The 20582-nt window shown below is 42.2% G+C and overlaps 1 protein-coding gene across 12 annotated transcripts in view; it reads left to right on the top strand.

The window, feature by feature from the left end:
• Window positions 1–20582, top strand: part of LOC105199486 (bone morphogenetic protein 1) — an 899375-nt gene that overhangs the window by 101074 nt on the left and 777719 nt on the right. For 11 of the 12 annotated variants that reach the window (XR_005574951.1, XR_005574952.1, XM_039450099.1 and 8 more), the window contains 2 exons: window positions 639–699; window positions 805–903. Coding sequence is in view for 9 of the 12 variants with exons in the window: in XM_039450099.1 (XP_039306033.1) it covers window positions 813–903 (91 nt within the window). In the remaining 3 variants the exon portion in view is untranslated. Of the gene's footprint in view, window positions 1–638; window positions 700–804; window positions 904–20582 lie in introns of those variants that run through there. The other variant, XM_039450098.1, reaches the window with a different exon arrangement.

Genomic DNA, 20582 nt, shown 5'->3' with positions numbered 1-20582 from the left:
TTCAAAACCAACTAATCTCAAGCCCATATATCCATATCGGGCGTAACAATATAGGATGGGGTATTTAACTGTCCTATACGGTTATCTCAAAAAATACACAAGATACGAAAGAATGTTTCAGACAAAAGTTGTAGGGTTTAAATATATTTATTTCTTAATTTTATCCATTTTACTTTGAGTAGCGTTACTGAAATTAGGGTAAAGTTATTTTGAAATATAAAAATTCTCCATTTTTTTATAGTATATTCTTATAGCTAAAGTGAAGACGTTTTCAAAATGTTATAATAGTAATGTTTTATTTTTTAAGTATTAATTTTTTCTTGAGTTATAAAACTTAAAAGTTACCGCTAATTTTGAGTTTAGAAATTTCAAAACTGGTATAAAATTTTTTAGTTAGTTTAACTTCATTTTTCTTAAAAATCTGATGTTATATGTTGCCACTTATAAATTCATCTCATGAAAATTTATGGAAAACGTTTGTTTTCCAAACAGTAAAAACCACTTAGACCTATGTTATACTTAATTATTGAAAAGTTCTTCAGATATTCATTTTTCTAATTCTGTATGTATTCTGTATGAATTTTATTCATCTTTCGATGCTATCTACGTAGTAACAAAAATGGAATTATGTATTGCAGATGAACTTCTGGATCTGTTTTCTTCGTTTTTCCTGTGTTTGGGAAGGACACTGACGATATGGTAAACACATTTGACAAAGTGTTATGTTCCTTGTTAATGTGTTTAGAGAATTAATTATAATGCAAGTTTGCGAGGCTGTAATAATCAAGAAGTGACTATTTTCAGGATACAAGATGGCTTCAATATGCTGGCATATTTCTGGAAATAGTTTTCTTTTACCAGTCTTCTTGTTACTATTGCTACTCTGTCCACACAATTCTATAGGTCAGTAAGAAGCATGTGGAATTATCATTAAGATGTTTAATATGTTCAATACTTACAATAAAATTTGATATGATTACGATTAAATAATATTAATAACTTTGACGTGAACAATATTAATTACAAAATCTTTAGTATGCATGTTATAGTATAATTTTAATATTACAGGACATATTAAGAATATTCTTATTTTTTAGAATAACTTTATAGCAATTAAAAGTTAAAAAAAAAAATAAGTAAAATCTATTTTGTTTGAAATTAACAAATATTAATTAATTTGATAATTTAAATTTTGTATGTCTTTATAATTACATATTTTTATTTTGATGGATCAATTGACGTAAAAGAAATACATAACTGCTTTCCGAACAAGCTCATTATAATTGCATATGGTACATCATAAATTGTTTAAAGTTTCTAAATAACATTCGTCAAAAATCATATAAAGACAATGTGCATATTGGGGAATATAAATATTGCAGTATGATGTAATGATATAAAATATTATTTCATATTGTTAAGATTATTCAGCGCACTTCTATTTCATTTTTTGCGTGTATTCTTTTTATTTTGTATTACCAACGTTACCATCTAGTTATGTTTGTGTTTTCTGACTTTGTTGCGGGTGATAAATGTGCCCCTCTTTTTACTACTCACTCACTCTTTTCTCCTTGCTTGCACACGCGGGCGTTCGTGGCACATGCTCAGGTATTACCATATCATACTTTACTGTATTCTTTTCGTTTTAATAAACTCTGTGACGAGTAGCAGTCGACGATCCATCAAGAGTCTGTTTTTTCTTGTTTTCTTGCGTCCTGTATATAGTATATGTATATATATATATGTATATACAGGGTGTCCCAGAAAGCTCGCATCCCATTTTAAGAGCGGATTCTTTGGAAAATTCTAAGAAGAAAATCCTAATACAGAAATGTCGAGGGTATAATGGTTTTCAAATTATTTGCGATTAAAATTTACGAATCACTGAGCTGACATTTCGCGCGTTCAGGCATGATGACATGACAAAGGTACTACAAGGTACCTCTTGACATTGAGGTTGTCATATAAATACGCAATGACATTTATATTAAAAAATTACTACTATAGGAAACACATTTGTACATTATATATGCACAATTAATGTTTTCAACAAAATATCAATTTAATAACAAGATGTTACGATAGCCGTTGGATTAGCTGTCAAAATAAGTTCATGTTCATATGATAAGAAGTTTTATGGTAACATATCGATAATGGTAACATATCGATAATTTATTTACATTTTTAACTATTAAAAATGTAAATCGGTAATTTAATTGATATAAACGCGATAATGTCAAATAGATATAATTTTATATGTCTGAATTCTACTTTATCAACATATTCAATCTTTTTCATATTATCACATAAATTATCGATATTATCGATATGTTACCATAAAAGTTCTTATCACGTGAACATGGTAATGAACTTATTTTGACAGCTGACCCAACGGCTATCGTAACATCTTGTTATTAAATTGATATTTTGTTGAAAACATTAATTGTGCATATGTAATGTACAAATATGTTTCCTATAGTAATAATTTCTTAATATAAATGTCATTGCGTATTTATATGACAACCTCAATGTCAAGAGGTACCCTTTTTTTTTTTTTTTACATGGGGAAATCCTCATGGATACCCCTCCCTTCCGGGGGGAAGGGAGGCGGTTATGCCGGACTCTTACCGGCTAAAACCCCATGGTGGTCCACCTTTACATGTGACGTGGGGGGCGCCCCGGGCTTGTTAAGGCATACTCCAACGGGCGCCCCCCGAGCCACTTCCCTCTCCCATTTGGCTTGGGAGAGGGACATCCTAACTGGAGACCGTTGCGGGACCACCACGCAACAGTCTCCCCTGCCGGGGGAGCTGCGTGCAATGGGATGGGGTACCCCCGCACCCGATCCCTGCAGCTCCCGGCAGTTCAGGGCTGGAGTGCCAGGCGCGAGTGCCTGGAGTGCAGTTCGCCCGTACCTCCCTCCAGCCCATGACTGTGTGGGGAGATTATGGGACTCGGGTATAAGCCCGGGCCCTTTTCCCCAGTTTCTTCTTACGGCAGGGAGCGGAGTTCGGGTCCAACTCCCGCCTTCTCTTATCGCTCTCCTTCTGTGACATAACTGACTCACAGAAGGAGAGCGCGGCCGCCCAGGTCTCCTCCCCTTCGAGCATGACACGCACCATGCTCTCCAGGGAGAAGTCGGCCTGGTTTATGCCCAGGGCTCGGAGCAGAACCTGACGGTCATCCTCCCATGCTGGACAGTCCAACAGGGTGTGATCCGCCGAGTCCACCCGAGCCCTGCAGTGGTGGCACTTCCTAGTGGGTTCTCTTCCTATTTTGTGCAGGTGCTCACCAAAGCAGCCATGCCCGGTAAGCACCTGCCCCAGCCTATACGTGAGAGGTCCGAAGCGTCGCCGGCCTACCCATTCCATCAGAACGGGCTTGATTGCACCGACGACGCGAGAGCCCGGTCCGTCTGGGGACAGGCTCTCGCCCCAATCCTCGACAGCACGCCTCCTAGCTTGGAGGCGCCACACCTCCTGCTCTTCCGGTGTCCAGGGGGCCCCGGGAACCAGGCGGCGCGCGCACTTTTCGGCGTACGCATCCGCGTACATGCGCGCCTCCAGTATCCACGGGAGCGCCCCGGCCACCAGCATCGCCGCCACTGTGGCTATGGTCCGGTATCCCCGTGCGGCACGGATGACCATCCCCCGCTGGGCGCTCTGCAAGAGCGCCCTTAAGCGTTGGCTGGCCACCACATCCGTGTACCACACGGGGGCGCCATATAGCGCTATCGACCGGACCACGCCCAGATAAAGGCGGCGCGCTCCACCTCCCGGTCCCCCGAAGTTCAGCATTAGCCTACTTAGGCTCTTAGCCACGAGCCGGACCCGAGGGACCAAGCGCAGGAAGTGCGGCACGAAGCTCCATCTGCTGTCGAGAATGAGACCCAGATATTTCATCTGGGTCCCAATTGGGACTCGGACCTCCTCCACGGACAGCTGGGCCCCGCGCGGCGGTCCCCTCACCCGAAGTCCGGCGAACCAGACGACCTCGGTCTTTTGGGGGGCCACGCGCAAGCCCAGAGCCCGTATGCGACCCACTAGAAGTACCACCCCGGCCTCTGCGAGGCGAATGGTGCTCCTCCAATCTACCCCCCAGGCCAGGAGTAGTGTGTCGTCGGCGTAACACACTAAACCCAGCCCGCGAAAGAGGGCGCCCCGGAGGACCCAATTGTACCCGAGGTCCCACAGGAGAGGTCCAAGGACCGATCCCTGCGGGACACCCCGGTGGATTCCCCGTCTATGGGGTCGCCCGTACCGCCCCAGGTATGTCAAGAGGTACCCTTGTAGTACCTTTGTCATGTCACCATGCCTGAGCGCGCGAAATGTCAACTCAGTGATTCGTAAATTTTAATTGCGAATAATTTGAAAACCATTTTACCCTCGACATTTTTGTAGTAGGATTTTCTTCTTAGAATTTTCCAAAGAATCCGCTCTTAAAATGGGATGCGAGCTTTCTGGGACACCCTGTATATATATATATATATATATATATATATATATACAGGGTGATTCAAAACGACCCATGTGTCCCTGTAAAGACGTGTTCTTGAATAAATTTTGAGACGATTTTTCCTGTACGAAAATTTTGTCCGACGCTTACTTTTTAAATAATAAGAGGATAAAGTTAGAGAATCACGGGCCGTGTACACATGGTGGACAAAGGCGGCGTAACTCACCGTCCGACGCGGGCGCTCACCCATGTCGGATGGTGAGTTGCGCCGCCTTTGTCCACCATGTGTACACGGCCCGTGATTTGCTAACTTTATCCTCTTATTATTTAAAAAGTAAGCGTCGAACAAAATTTTCGTACAGGAAAAATCGTCTCAGAATTTTATCAAGAACACGTCTTTAGGGACACACGGGTCGTTCTGAATCACCCTGTATATACAAGAATTCTACCGGCCCTGTCTCACCGCTATACGCGCCCGGTTATTGAATAACTATTTCTTTTTATAATTTAAAAACTAAGCTTCGGACAAATTTTTGCCAAATAAAAAGTTGTTTCAGAATAGCCTCAGGAATATGTCTCTTCAAGGACATAAGGTTATTCTGAATCACCATGTATATTATATCTATTATATATAGGTTGTCCCAGAAAGCTCGGTCCCCTTTTAAGAGCGGATTCCTTGGAACATTCTAAGAAAAAAGTACAAAAATGTCAAGGATATAATATACAGGGTGATTCAGTCATAACCTTATGTCCTTGAAGAGACATGTTCCTGAGGTTATTCTAAAACAACTTTTTATTTGGCAAAAATTTGTCCGAAGCTTAGTTTTTAAATTATAAAAAGAATTAGTTATTCAATAACCGGGCGCGTATAGCGGTAAGACAGGGCCGGTACAATTCACTGTTTGTTATGGGCAATTACGTGAGGCGATCGCAATGATCAGCTGACAGTTCGAACACTGCTTTTCCTCCCTCCCATTCCTCTCTTTCTTTCTCTTTCTCTCTCTCTCTCTCTCTCTCTCTCTCTCCCGCTCTCTCAAAACCTCTATCCTATTCTCATTATCATTTTTTTCTTATTTATTTATCAATCATGCACTGACACTAAAATAATGCTAGAATTAAAAACGATATTTAATTATTTGACGTCTTTTTTTTTAATAATTTTGTACGAGTAAAAAAATATTCTTTTTAAGTCAAAAATAGCATATTTAAAATGCGTCATTAAAAAATAAAAATGCAGAGTGAAAAAGAAAGAGAGAGAGAGAGAGAGAGAGTTCAATAAAATTTGAACGTATATATACTCTTTTATCATTCTGCACAGCAATCAGCTTTATCTTCACAAAGATAGAATATCCATATTAAACTTAAGATTTTCTTCTTTTCTTCTTAATACACATCACTTGTCACATTTACTGCAATCATTTTTTTGACCGAAAATTATTAACCCCTTAACCTACAACTACGGGCATAGCCCGTGTTCGATGATCGGGCCAAACGTAAATATTACGGGCATAGCCCGTAGTACGATGATCGGGTCAAATATAAATCTCTTATGTCAGGAATCATCGTATAGTCCCAGATTTTTGGACTATTTCTTATTTCTTTCCAAAGCCAGGACTCTGGTAGTTGATCGGATGTATCATCAATAACTAATCGCCTACACTTTCTTCGAACACGACATATATCGTCACTACTGTCACTTTCGTTAGCAAAATTATTAGCACAATTCTCACTGCTTTCATTACGAAATCTTTTTCCTGAGAACATCTTGTGCGGTTGCTTCTCTAAAATTTATGAAAGTAAATTTCGATGTGCGATTTTTTCCAAGAATAACTTGAAACTGATCACGATACGAAGAGATAATAGGAATACATCACGAACTTGTCTGTGCTATTTACAAACCGCGACCGTCCTACCACGAGCGATGCCCGTAATATTTACGATTGGCTCGATCAGCGTATTACACAAGTCGTGCGAATGGCTCGAAGGCTGCGCAAACTTGTTTATGTTTCCGGCCCAAAATTCTCGAACGTAAATCGTAGGTTAAGGGGTTAATGCATCACTTTATACAAATCACTATCGTCAATTACTATTAGTCACTATTAATCATGCGTGAGATTTACTCAAAAAAGGGAACACGTGTTTACACGACGAACACACGACACATGTTTACAACAAAGAGATTAGGTTATATCCTCTTTGCTTTACGAGCGAGCAGTCGACTCGTTTTATTGTTGCGGTATCACTGTGTAATCAACGTTCTAAAAGTCAGAAGACGATAAAAAAAAAAAAATTAAAAATACTATTGCACTTGTGACCATCAACTTGAAGATTTCACGGTCATCCCGGATGAGCCAAACGTTGAACTCGCGGCGCGTTTACGGCTCACGTTTCTTGAACGACTGTCTCTTTTCTCATATCAAACTCAGTCTTTCGGCCGTCAAAAACCGGAATGACCTTGAAATCTTCGAGATCACTGTCACATGCACGTGTTTCATTTTTTTAGTAATTCTCACGCGTGATTAATAGTGACTAATAATAATTGACGATAGTGATTTGTATAAAGTGATGCGTTAGTATTTTTTTATCAAAAGAATGATTGCAGTAAATGTGACAAATTATGTAATTTAAAAAGAAAAGAGAAAAATCTCGAGTTTAATATGGATATTTTGTCTTTGTGAAGATAAAGGCTGATTGCTGTGTAAGATGATAAGTGAGTATACACGTTCAAATTTGATTGAACTTGTCTTTTTCTCTCTTTCTCTTTCACTCTGCATTTTTATTTTTCAATCACGCATTTTAAATATGCTCTTTTTGAATAAAAAACATTAACAACTATTTTTTATACGTACAGAATTATTAAAAGCAAGACGTCAAATAATTAAATATCGTTTTAATTCTAGCATTCATTCAGTGTTAGTGTATGAATTGATAAATAAATAAGAAAAGAATGAGAATGAGAATGGGATAGAGGCTTTAAAAAAGCGGGAGAGAGAGTGAGAGAGAGGGGAAAGGGAAGAAAAGCGGCTGTCTAGCTGTCAGCTTATCACTGCGATCGCCTCACGCAATCGCTCGTATCAAGCGTGAATTGCGCCGGCCCTGCCTTACTGCTATACACGTCCGGTTATTGGATAACTGTTTCTTTTTATTATTTAAAAACTATGCTTTGGACAAATTTTTGTCAAAGGAAAAGTTGTTTCAAAATAACCTCAGGAATATGTCTTTTCAAGGACATAAAATTTTTCTGAATCACCCTGTATATGTATATGTATATATATATATATATATATATACAGGGTGTTTCAGACCACCCGTACACCCCTTTTCTCTTCGCAGGATTAGGACCAATCAAAAATATGTTCAGACAAAAGTTGTAGGGTTTCAAAAGATCTATTCAATGATCTTATCAGTTTGACCTTGGATGGCGTCGCCAAGGTCAGATCAAAATCACATTAAGTTTTTTAAATGGAACACCCTATTTTTGATTCCAGAATCTAATAGCTGGTGTCAAGACCTTTCCAAAACACTATAAGAATGTTTATTTTCGTTGACTACTTTCCGAGTTGTGCGGCTTGAAAGTTACACTACCGCCAGCATCAGCATTATTCAAGATGTACCATGTGGTGGTTACTTAGTCGGATTTAATCTTGTGTGTGGGTGTGTGCATACGTGCATGCGTATGTGTATGGGGGAGGAAAAGGGGAGTCAAAGTTTTATGTACTCTGCTTTTGTTTATTAACTGGATTGATTATGTTTGATGATCAATCATGTCCAGATTGACTGTATGCATTTTCCCGTGCTTAGCATTATCCAGAATGAACGACGTGGACGTGACGAGAATTTCATCCCATTGGGGTGCTTGATTCACGTGAGTCCCCTTGCCTCTCACGTTTGGGGTGCTTGATTCACGTGAGTCCCCTTGCCTCTCACGTTTGGGGTGCTTGATTCACGTGAGTCCCCTTGCCTCTCACGTTTGGGGTGTTTGATTCACGTGAGTCCCCTTGCCTCTCACGTTTGGGGTGCTTGATTCACGTGAGTCCCCTTGCCTCTCACGTTCGGGAATGAATGAGTGTATGTTTTGTTAAGCGACTAAATGTTCAAAGTGAGCACCATTCTCTGCGATGCAAGCATCAACTCTATTTTGAAAATCATTGGTTGCTCGAAGAATTTCCTCGGCACGTAAGGATCGAATTGCTTCACTTATTCTACGAATCATATTATCCCTCGTAGTCGGACGTTCATGATAGACCAAGTTTTTTATCCTTCCCCAGAAATAATAATCAAGGACGGTGAGATCTGGTGATCGGGGTGGATAATTGATTGATTGACCGTATTTGCCTATCCACTTGTCGGGGAACATAGTATTTAATGCCGCACGAGCAACTCTCGATGTATGAGACGGACATGCATCTTGTTGGAACCACATGTTCAGGCGCAATTGCAGAGGAATATTTTCTAGTAAGACAGGAAGATCTGTCATTATCAAGGCGGAATATCTATCACCGTTTAGATTTTCGTCAAAGAAAACAGGACCTATGATTTGACTTCCAATAATTCCACACCAAACATTGACTTTCCAAATGGTTTGATGATCTACTTCTCTCAACCAGTGAAGATTATTTTGTGCCCAATAATGAGAGTTCCAAGTATTAACAGATCCATCACTTTTAAGTGTACATTCGTCAGAAAATAAAATTTTCAAGTGGAAATCAAGTGGTTGCTGTCTTATAAAGTTGCAAAATACAAGTCTCTGTCTAATATCGTTATAATTCAACGCTTGATGAACAGACATTCTGTAAGGGTGAAATTTGTTATTTTTTAGAATGCGCCAAACACTGATTTTACTAACACCAGAATCTTGTTCTCGTCGTCTTAAAGAATCATAAGGGTTCAATTCTGTCGATGCAAGAATTTCCACTGTTCTTTCATCCATAATCGGACGACGAATTTGTGTACCTTGATGTTGAGGCTGAACGACACCTTTAATTTTGATTCGTTTAGCCAAACGTGAAAAAACATTTCGCGAGTGAGGAGTCCGATCAGGATAACGTTCCCGCCACAATCTTTCCGCTGCAATGAATGTACCTCGACACTCACCTAAAATTAGCAGCATATCATATGCTTCTTCATTGGAATAGGACATGGCTAAATAAACCTAGACTAATAAAGAGGGTCGGATTTTTGTTGCGCGATTGATACTGATATGACGGTTATTGAAGACGTAGGTGACAAGTTTGAGAGAGTTATTGTCACTCGTGTTGAGTTGAGTCACAATAGCGTTGTGGTGAATACATCTCTACTACATCCTATGCAAATAACAATATGTATAAAATCACGAGTTAGACATCGTTACGCAGAAAGCCGCGCTCGTTATTGCTCGTGTGCTACCGTTAAAGTAATAATGTAATTACATAATATTATGACATACATATGTATGTGACTATCTACGGTCGCGACAGCTAACTTTCACGATTTTTCATGATCTGTTTTTGTTGGCCCGGCTCGCGTGTTTACTTTCTTTGTGTCGGCTGCACGGCTTTCTGCGTAACGCGTGATTTTATATTGTTATTTACATGGTGTTGGCGATAGTGTAACTTTCAAGCCGCACAACTCGGAAAGTAGTCAACGAAAATAAACTTTCTTGTTGTGTTTTGGAAAGGTCTTGACACCAGCTATTAGATTCTGGAATCAAAAATAGGGTGTTTCATTTAAAAAACTTAATGTGATTTCGATCTGACCTTGGCGACGCCATCCAAGGTCAAACTGATAAGATCATTGAATAGATCTTTTGAAACCCTACAACTTTCGTCTGAACATATTTTTGATTGGTCCTAATCCTGCGAAGAGAAAAGGGGTGTACGGGTGGTCTGAAACATCCTGTATATATATATATATATATAGACAAGGCGTTCGATAAGTAATGCAACACATTTTCTTTCTCAGAGCAGAATGGTTTTATTCAGAGTTCAAATACACCATATTTTCCCCCAATTCTTTGGCTATAAAACCCTATATATATATATATATATATATATATATATATATATATATATATATATATATATGTATATTGCAACGGTGTTTTTACGCACCTGACACAAGTCTCAGTCGCCCGCTCACAGCGTAGTTCAAGAACGCGATAGTCATCCCTCTTAAATAATTTTTAGCGTACGGAATTGGGCGCCAGGCACGAGAGAGCGTGCCACTCTTTTCGATTTACTAATTTTGCGACTTTACGTTCACCCTAATGACCATGAGCGGTGACGATACGACAGTCCGGCAGCTCCTCGCTAAGTTAATAGAGGCGGGGGGGGGTCGGTGCGAGCAGGTGGTGATTGAGAGAGCAAAGGAAAATCGCAAAATTACGAGGCAAGAATTAACAGAAATAATGTAACAACGTATATTTTGAATCCTCAAGTTAGTAGAATACAGCCTCGCACGCGATTTGCCGACGTGCGAAATGCGTTAAAAAATTGCGAAACGTCACTCGGAACGGTTAGATGATCGGACAATATCGCAGTCAGAAGCGGAACGATTCAATAACTGTGGTGAGGCGGTTGCCGCGGGAGAAGGTGCACAGGACCAAGATAAAATATTGCAACATAATTCATGCACCCGCTAGCCAAAAGATCTCGCGATTTCTTTCCTCACCACTACCGCAATTAAGCTAAGTTCCCCCCAAAATCACACGAATTTCACATACACAATTACGAGACTTGTAATACACCGACGGCTTGGCTGTGGAGATACAGGCGCGAATATTGGAACAAACGAGATTACGTCAATACGGCGGAATCAGGCGAGCGACGTTGCGGCTGTAACAACGGTTACGTTAACGGACGAAAGTATTACACGCAAATACGCGACAATTACAGAATGGACTCTACTTAATTCTGTTATTTGCGACGTCACTCGTTTTTTGATCGCGAAATCACAATTCTTGTTTACGCTTGTCTCACCCTTTGACGCGGCACGGAACTTCCCTGCATCTTCTATGGATATTGTCTTGGATTCTTGGCTCTGGTCTCCAGCCCGGGGCACGCTCACAGCACAAGTGAGCAACGATCCTTGATCCTGTGGGAGGCCCGCGGCGTCGCGCCCCACTTATCGCCGCTGCCGTTTTCGCATTGGCCGTTATCAGGCGGTCAGATCCTGGCGCTGTGCGCATTATTCTCTCGTTCTGCGCTTCTGACGTCGACAGCGCGCAAGGCCCAAATTCGGCAGGTAATTTTCGGCGTCCCCGGGAACTGATATCGGCCGGCCTTGTTTCCGGTGGCGGATAGCCGCCGCCTCAGACCCGTGACGCCTCCTTTACACGGTTTTAGCTATTGCCTCGTTCTTGTTCTCGCCTTTGCGTGCGTTCGTTTGCATGGTTTTGCGCAACTTCCGCCTGCGGAATGGTACTCGGCCATTCCTGAAAAATTAACTCCTGACAGACAAGGTTTTCGTTCGGCGGTAAACGGGAAAGATAATGTGAGCGTTACAACCTGCAAACCCCCCACGTCTCGAGGTGCTCTGTGAGTCCCTTGGCGATGTTCCTGGATTCTTGTTTCCTCCTTAGTGCCTCCGGGTGGACGAGACGTTTTACTAGTACAAAATGTTTTCTCACAGTCACCTGCTATCTCGTCGACGAACCTACCGCCTATTTTAATTTAATAGCGCGCGTAGAAACGGCACGAGGGACGAACACACGCACTTAAACGGTCGCGCCAACGGAACCGCGCCTGCTCACGAGCCGGAAGGACGCAGCATCCGTGTCGCGCTTTGCGGTCAGGCCATACGGCCCTTGTGACAGACAACGAACGCAAGTTGCACCGTCATATCACAATATATATATATATATATATATATATATATATATATATTTAAAAATATGGACACACACATACACACAGGGTGTCCCCGAATTAAGGAACCTACCGATTTGAGAACATGGAGAAAGTAAAAAGAGACTAAAGTTGCATGGTTTTAAAGGGGTCATAAGATGGTGTCATTAATTTGACCTTGAATAGTTGCTTAAAGGTCATGTAAAGGACACCTTTAATTTTTTAAGTGGGACTGCTTCCTTTTTAGTACATATTCTTGTAGTTTATTTCGAGACCTTTCTAAAACACTACACTCAGGACGTCACTGCGACCTTTCAGATCTATTGTAACTAAGGCCTTACTCAGGTTTGGGCCAGGTCTAGGCTTTTGTAGCAAGCCATGACCCGCCTAAGTTCTAGGTCCCTAATATGATCAGGGGTTACGAGTGCCTCCCCCATGAATTTTTGTCTGAGGCGGCCGACTGCCGGACAGCTGCACATTATATGTTCAGCTGTCTCGGCCGACTCTATACAGAATCGGCAACTATTGTCCTCAGCCTTGCCGATTATGCTGAGGTGATATCTGAATTGGCAGTGTCCTGAAAGCAGGCCTACGAGGATAATTAAATCCCCTTTGTTTAAGGACAGTGCGTCTGTGGTTCTTTGCGGCGTATATGAAATAAATTTCTTGGTTTGAGCAAGCCCTGTTGTACCGCAGTATGACGATTTTTACCTCTCTTCCCAATTTTGTATTAGTTTCTTGATGTAGCTGGCAGTTCGCACCAGGACTCCGGTCCTATAGGGGGCGTGCTGACCCTTTTCTTAGCGAGTTCGTCTGCTTCTACATTATCTTTGATGCTCTCATAACCAAGGATCCACTACAGTGTGACTTGATTGTCTTCGGTTAAGTGCATGAGGTTAGTAACACATTTTCAAACCAGAGTAGAGTCGCACGTGTGGGCTGTGAGAGCCCTTAGCGCTGCCCGGCTATCTGTTAGGATGTCTATGGTTGCGCCCTTCAAACCTTTGTTCAGGTTGATAGAGACGCAGAAGTTGATAGCGTACACTTCTGCTTGAAAGACAGAAGGCGCCTTGCCCAGGAAAATCGGTATGCGGCAATTAGCGTGCTGATCCCGATTTCCACATTTCCTGTAGCTGCTTTGGATCCGTCGGTATACCACTGTAGCGCGCTCCTTTTGAAGGAGGGTCCTCCCAGTGCCCACGTCTCTCTGTCTGTATAGACAGCTTCATGATTATGCTCGCGGTTGAATCTAGTCTTCATCGAGTCCATAAGGAGTTGAGCCATGTCTCTCTGATCGTCCGTCATGAGGATACTCATATGACCGGTTTGATTGAGCGATATGGGTTTGTGATAATTATAGATTCGGATTGCCGAACTGATGGCTTCTTTCCAAACCTGTGGATAAAGGGGCAGCAGGTTCAGTAAAGCCTCTATGGCTGCTGTCGGGAAGGTTTTCATTGCTCCCGTAATACTGAGGTAGGCAAGCCTCTGAAACTTTTGCAGCTGTTGCTGTGGCGCCCTCTGTTCAGTTTTAGGCCACCATACCACAGCAGCATAGGTGACCATGGATTTGATTATGGCAGTGTATGACCAGTGGATCATGTTTGGCCTTAGACCCCAGTTTCTGCCGAAGAGCTTGCGACAGGTATGAAGAGCCAAAGCAGCTTTCGAGTAGATCTTTTTCAGATGTGAGTTCCGTGTCAGTTTTTGATCAAGGATTACTCCGAGGTATTTCACCTCTGTTATGTAGTCGACTCTAGTGCCGTCCACCACGGGTTCTGTGAGATGCAGCTTTCTTCTATTGGTAAACGGCATTAGGGTGGTTTTTTCTGGGTTGATGCGTAGTTCTTTCCTTTTACACCACTGTTGCGTGATGTTCAGAGCTCTTTGCATTTTATGTGAAACCATGGCGTCCAACTGTCCCCTGATAGTAATGATTATGTCATTGGCATAGCCTGGCACCTCGTATTCATTTGTTGTCAGTGTATCCAGGAGATTGTCCACAACCACCGACTAGAGAAACGGTGATAATAACCCTTGGGGGCACCCCTTTACAGTGGTGATGGTTGGGGATTTCCCCGCCACCGTTTTGACCCTCCTTTCATTCACCATGGCTTTGGTTTATGTGATGATTGCAGGGTGGAAACCTTTTCCATTGGCCGCTTTCTCAATAGAGTCGTACGATGTGTTATCAAAAGCTCCTTCTATGTCCGTGAAGGCGCATAGGACTATCTCCTTGGCTTCAAGCGCTTTTTCGATGCTGCCTACCAGCCGATATAAAGCGGTGGTGGTTGATTTCGTCTTTTAATAGACATGCTGATTTTTGTAGAAAGGAGCATGAGACAGTACCTCATTTCTCAGGTATTGATCCAGCACTTTCTCCATGCCTTTCAACCTAAACGAGGTAAGGCTAATTGGTCTAAACGATTTGAGTTGGGCACTAGACCGCCCTCCCTTTGGTATAAAGATCGCATTAGCCTGCCTCCACAGTTTGGGGATATATCCTAACACAAAACTGTGTTTGTACAGATCTGTAATGTGAGGTAATAGGTAGTCCAAGCCCCGTTGTAGTAGGGCTGAGAAGACTCCCAGGTGATTTGTAGGGTTTGAAGGATAAGATGGCCCACCTTACACTGCTTAGTGCAAAGATGGTTAGCCAAGCCTTTAACCCTATGATGGTAGTGAGGGTAGTAGGGCACCGAGGTCCTCTTTCTTTCCTGTGTCTTTATCAGTGATGATTCGGGCACCGGGGAAGTGGGTGCTTAATACAAGCTTTAGCACTTTCCCAGCGTCATCCGTATACTTGCCATTGGCTTTTATCAGATAGCCTAGTTGGTTGGAGTGGTCCTTTACCATTACTTTTTGTAGGCGGGCCGCAACCAGGAAGTCACTGATTTCGCAAAAGCTCCTCCAGGATTTTTTCTTGGACCTTCTCAATTCTTTGTTGTAATTGGTGAGGGCTTTTCTATACCGACCCCAAAGTTTCTGACATTTGGTCTTCTTAGCCTTGTTGAAGAGCTTTTTGGCCGAGGAGCGTAACTTCTCCAGGCCTTGGCTCTACCAAGAGGTTGAGGCTGTTGACTTAATTTGTTTCAGCGGGCAACTGTCTTCATAAGCCCTGTGAATTGCGGTATGTAGATCGATTGAGGCCCTTTCTAGTTCTTCTATACCTGTAATAATTTTTTTTGATTCCTCTAATTCACTCCTGAGCAACTCTTTATAGAGCGGCCAGTCCGTGCGCTTAGGGACTCTTTTTTTCTATCCACTTTTTTTCTATCACTAGGCTCTCTGTCCTTAGGTTAAAGACAATGTGCCTGTGATCTATGAGCGTGGGCTCTCTGGAGACGTGCCAGTTAGCAATTTTTGAGCTAAGTACATGAGTTGCCAGAGTTAAGTCCAGCACTTCCTGTCTAACTCTGGTAACAAACGTGGGTTTTCTACCTTTGTTAATAATTACAAGGTTAGTTTGACACAGATATTTGAAAAGACATTCACCTCAAACGTTGATGTCCGAATTGCCCCAAACCGTGTGGTGTTCCTTTACCGGCAGAATTGGATGAGGTTTTTGACCTCCTCCGGTAGTGCGTTGTCGGAGGCGTCCCCTGGGAAATAGGCCGAGGCTATTATCGCCTCCTGTCATCTCCCTTTTGTTGGCAGCATTACCTGTGCTGCTGTAAAGTTCCTGCAAGTGAACTGGAGTAATGGAAGGAACTTGATGTGACTTTTGAGGAGGATTGCAGTCCTTGGCCTCTCTAGTCCTTTCCCATAGATCAGCTTACCTGCAGTTGTTGCTAGTCGGCGGACTAGGCCTCCGTAGACATAGGATAAGAGCAATGTCTACACGTTTGTTAAACGTCTTGCTCAGCATATCGGAGGCCGCTTTGTTGTGCTGCATGTTAATTTGCAGGACCTTTATAATTGCAATTCTTATTTGGAGAGTTGACCGGGTGTGGAGGTGATTCGGGGCGGTACTTTAGCACCGTTAACCCCCTTAATCTCACTCCTGCTTTCCCGGCTCCCGACGTCTTCTTCAGCTGTGGGTGGTCTCAAAGCAGCTTTCTTCCTTTGATTTGGCCCAGGTCCGGTGATCGTGAGGGTGGAGTCATCCTTCGACTTGTTGCTGGTGGTCGGTGGGTTAGCCGGAGGCTTTGCAGCACTTTTTGGTCTAATGCCCACCTGGCCAAACATGTAGCTGATTTTGTAGCCACATTTTTTGAGAGCATCGTGGGAGGGTCCGTCTACCGACATCGTTAGATGCACAGTAGCCCCCTTCTGCGTTCTCTTTAGGACTTTCCAGTCGCTAGTATTAAGGCCATCATTTTGGCCTTTAACAAGCTTGAGGATCTTATCATTTTTATTTTTTGTACTGTCTGGAAAGAAGGCGTTGACTATAAGGGCCTTGGGTAGGTTCTTTTCCTCAATAACCTTCAAACTGGCTCCCATGGTGTCAGAGAGCCTACATTTTCCAGCAGCCACTGCATGGTGGCCTTATTGGCGCGTTGAGGACCATCCAAATGGCCCTGAAAGTGGATCCTAGAAAAAGAAAAACCCTTTTGGGCTTCACGGAGCTTTCTTCCAGGTCCACGATTTTTTGGAGAATCGCCTCCTAGATAGCCTTCATTTCCTCATTTGAGAGGCTTCTTTCCGGATATCCATGATGGACGATCCCTACTCTCTTTACCTCCACAGTTTGCTTGAAGCTGACGGGTGGTGTGACTTTCTTCATCGATAAGGTATTCTGGGGCTTCTCAAAGCCCGTAGGTTTCGGCTTCTTTGCCAGCGCTTCAGGTGTCAAGCCGTCGGATTGGGTCCGTTTAGAGCCCTTGCTCTCGGTGTTCATCGGCTGTATGGCTTGTAATCTTGCCTGGATCTCAGGAGTCCCTTGTTTAAGAAGCCACCTGAGTCTCTTCTTTACGGCTCCGCTGAGGCGTTTGTCGCGCAGTTTAAGCTTCTTCACAAAGTGTTGAAGCTGCTGCGCAGCGTCTTCTAGGCCAGAGCTGTCGTTGGAGCCAGCAACGGGGGCAGTTACTGCCTTTTCCGTCACCATATGTTTTGATGCGCTCGGAGTGGCATCCCTCTCTTTAGGTTTGTTCTGTAAGTCCATTTTTGAGCCCACAAGAAGCTGGGAAGGGATGGTCCGCCACGGCAAAGCCTGCATGCCGCAGTAAGGGTATTAAAACTGGAGGTCCCCTTGTCTACAAAGTCCCCATGCTAGCGGCCAAGCACCCCCTCGGTCACGCAGCCGTCGGCACACGCTGTTCCACCACTGGCTTGTGGTTTTTTAAAGAGGTAGTCTCCTCTTGGTCCGAGCGTTGAAGTTAAGACCTCCCCCCCTCCTTTTGCTCGCAAAACATGACGGCAGACAGCAGCGGGAGGTATAACGGGCGTGGTCCTGCAAGAGGAAATCACATCACCCGGCGCCGTTTACCACGGTGCAATACTCATTAGCCACGACACGACGGCTTGAAACGGGGGAAAGTTTCTCGACCTTTACTGGTCTAAATCTGTGGTGTTTTGCAAGACAGTGGCACCTCGAGAAGGGTGGGATTCTTCATCCCGCACCACGATCCTCAGCAGGAGGAAGCTATGGCCCTTAAAGTACTGTATTGCGCAACGCCTGCCGATGGTTAAGACTTAACCTTACCCCCCCAGATAAAGATCTATTTACTAATATTATCAGTTTGACTTTGTATGGCATTGCCAAAGTCAGATTGAAATTACATTAACTTTTTTAAATAACACACCCTATTTTTGATACCAGAATCTAATAACTGGTGTCAAAACTTTTTTAAAACCTTATAAGAAAATTTATTTTTGTTGTATACTTTCCGAATTGTGAGGCTTGAAAGTTACAGTGTACTGTAACATTCAAGCGTCATATCTCGGAAAGTACTTAATGAAAAATAACTTCTGATTGAAATTACAGAGTTACAATGGTATTACAGAATCTATACATAACACCACAAACATTCATTTTGCCATCCTTAGGGGCAAGGGAAAGGGGGGGGGGCAAAAAAATCTTAAATGCTATGTGTGGTTGTGTAAAGATTCGTGAGAAATGGTTTTTTGAGACGAAAACAACGCGATGTTGCTAAAGTTTCTACAACTTCTTTTTGTAGAGTTATGATCATTAAAACATTGAGATTTCGCAGTAGCATAGGGTCCATAACGAGGACGATGTGCGTGCTTATGCAGTAGGTAATGATTCCAAACCCCCTCTGCTGTGTGTGTGTGTGTGTGTGTGTGTGTGTGTGTGTGTGTGTGTGTGTGTGTGTGTGTGTGTGTGTGTGTGTGTGTGTACGTGTGTGCAAATGATTTTACAAAAGAGTCAGGGACCCCTGGTTCGTTAATTCCACAATAGTTAACGACTCCAAACCCCTTTTCCTGCTGGTGTGCGTGCGTGCGTGCGTGTGTGTGTAAATAACATTTCTGTAAAAATGATAAAGTGATTTTTACGTGACCTTGTCAATGACATCCAAAATTACACTACTATTACAATGTGCCACTTAACACTTTCGCTGCGGCTCTTTGGGGGTGTGGGGTTACTTGGACGCGGCAATGGTTCTTTTAAAAATATATCGCATGTTTGGTGTCAGAATTCGATTATTTTGCATTTTGAATGTACATTACATGATTTTGACCAATTTTTCTGCTCTGGCCGATAGGTGCCGTGCGCACCTAAGCTAAAAATATGTTGCTCAGTGCTGAGCGGCGCCTATTGGTGTCGCGCAAATTTCTGACTAAGTTTTACTAATGGAGTGTAAGTAAACAATTTTTGCATAACACAAATAGAAAACATTTATTTAAACATTATGCTAAAGAAACAAGTCAATGAAAATAAAGTAATAACTTTTATAATAAAAGTAAAACAATAGTAACAAAAAATATGCTCTAAACAAAAGAATCAAAGAGGAATAATAGAGAACATGAAAGGAACGTTTTTCTCTTACAAACTAGGTATGAGCTATCGCAAAACACTCTCCAACACAAAATCCTGATTGTTCTGGACACTTGTCACAGTGGTATATTGTTAGTTTTCTTATTTTTTTTCCAGAACACACTCTGCAACGCTTTCTATTTATTCGGCCGCCGTTACTGAGTGACGTAATTTTTGTGAGCACATGTTTTGATATATCTCTACAGACAGGTGTCGGTTTACTTTCTTCGATGTGTAAAAGACTGCTCAAAAGCGATAGTCTGAAGTCGTAGAGCGACATTTTATTTCCAGAGTATTATTTATGTAATAAATGGAAATTCAGTACCATCAGCTGTATAAAATGTATTTCTAATTTCTTATACCACCTCACCGTTTTGTTGTGCGAGGGATAATAAGCGTTCAATTGGTCTTGGTGGTCAACACCGCCCATGTATTTATTGTAGTAGTAAATGGGAACAGGTTTCGTTCTACTGCGATTTCGCCTATCCTTTGATCATGTTGTTTCCATGCTCGTTAGAGATATACAAAACGTCTCGATTGTCTTTCCATTTTTTTATAAGTATATTATTCGAATATGCAGCTATAGTTTCACCTTGTTTTAGTTTCTTTGTAAGGACGGCTTTAGGATTGCTTTTTTTCTAGAATTGAGAGTTCCAGTAAGTAGCACGGCTGGTTAGCTAATGAGCCAATGAATTGTAAAAATTATCCATGTAAATGGAATGGCCTGAGTCTAAACGTTCTTGCAATAAATATAAAACAACCTTTGTTGCGTGACCTTTTCCACTTGTATCTTCTAAAACTCCTGTATATACCAATGATTTTAAGATCACACCACTGGGCTCTATGAGCATGTACAACTTTATGCCATACTTATGGCGTTTATTTATTATATACTGGCGAAAAATCAATCGTCCACGCCATAACACTATCGATTCGTCAAATGACAATTCTTTGCCGGGAGAATAAATAGAAGACATTTTATTATTAAAGAAATCTATAACAGGTCTGATTTTATGCAACCGGTCTGTGGGTTTTTCTCTTTGATTTGGATTTTTAGAAAAATGCAAGTACCGCATTATCAATAAGAAGCGGTCGCGGCTCATATGATCAGAAAAACATTTAAAATTAAACAATGGGTGGTTTTTCCAATAATCTTAGAGGCGTTGCAGCTTTATTGTTCCTGTATGCAATAATAGTGCCACAAATTTCAACATTTCTTTGCAGGTAACCGGTTTCCATCGCGTAATTCTCGATTCTTTGGATTTTCTTCCCGTGCAGAACACCTCTTCAGCATAATGATTCGTTTCTTCAACTATTAGATTTAGAAATTCGTCGTCGAATAGTAATGGAAAGTAATCAATAGGTTG

This window comes from Solenopsis invicta, chromosome 5, assembly GCF_016802725.1.
Source record: "Solenopsis invicta isolate M01_SB chromosome 5, UNIL_Sinv_3.0, whole genome shotgun sequence".
Lineage (NCBI taxonomy): Eukaryota > Metazoa > Arthropoda > Insecta > Hymenoptera > Formicidae > Solenopsis > Solenopsis invicta.
The sequence above is the reverse complement of the archived record's forward strand: the minus strand, read 5'-3'. Positions and strand labels throughout refer to the sequence as shown.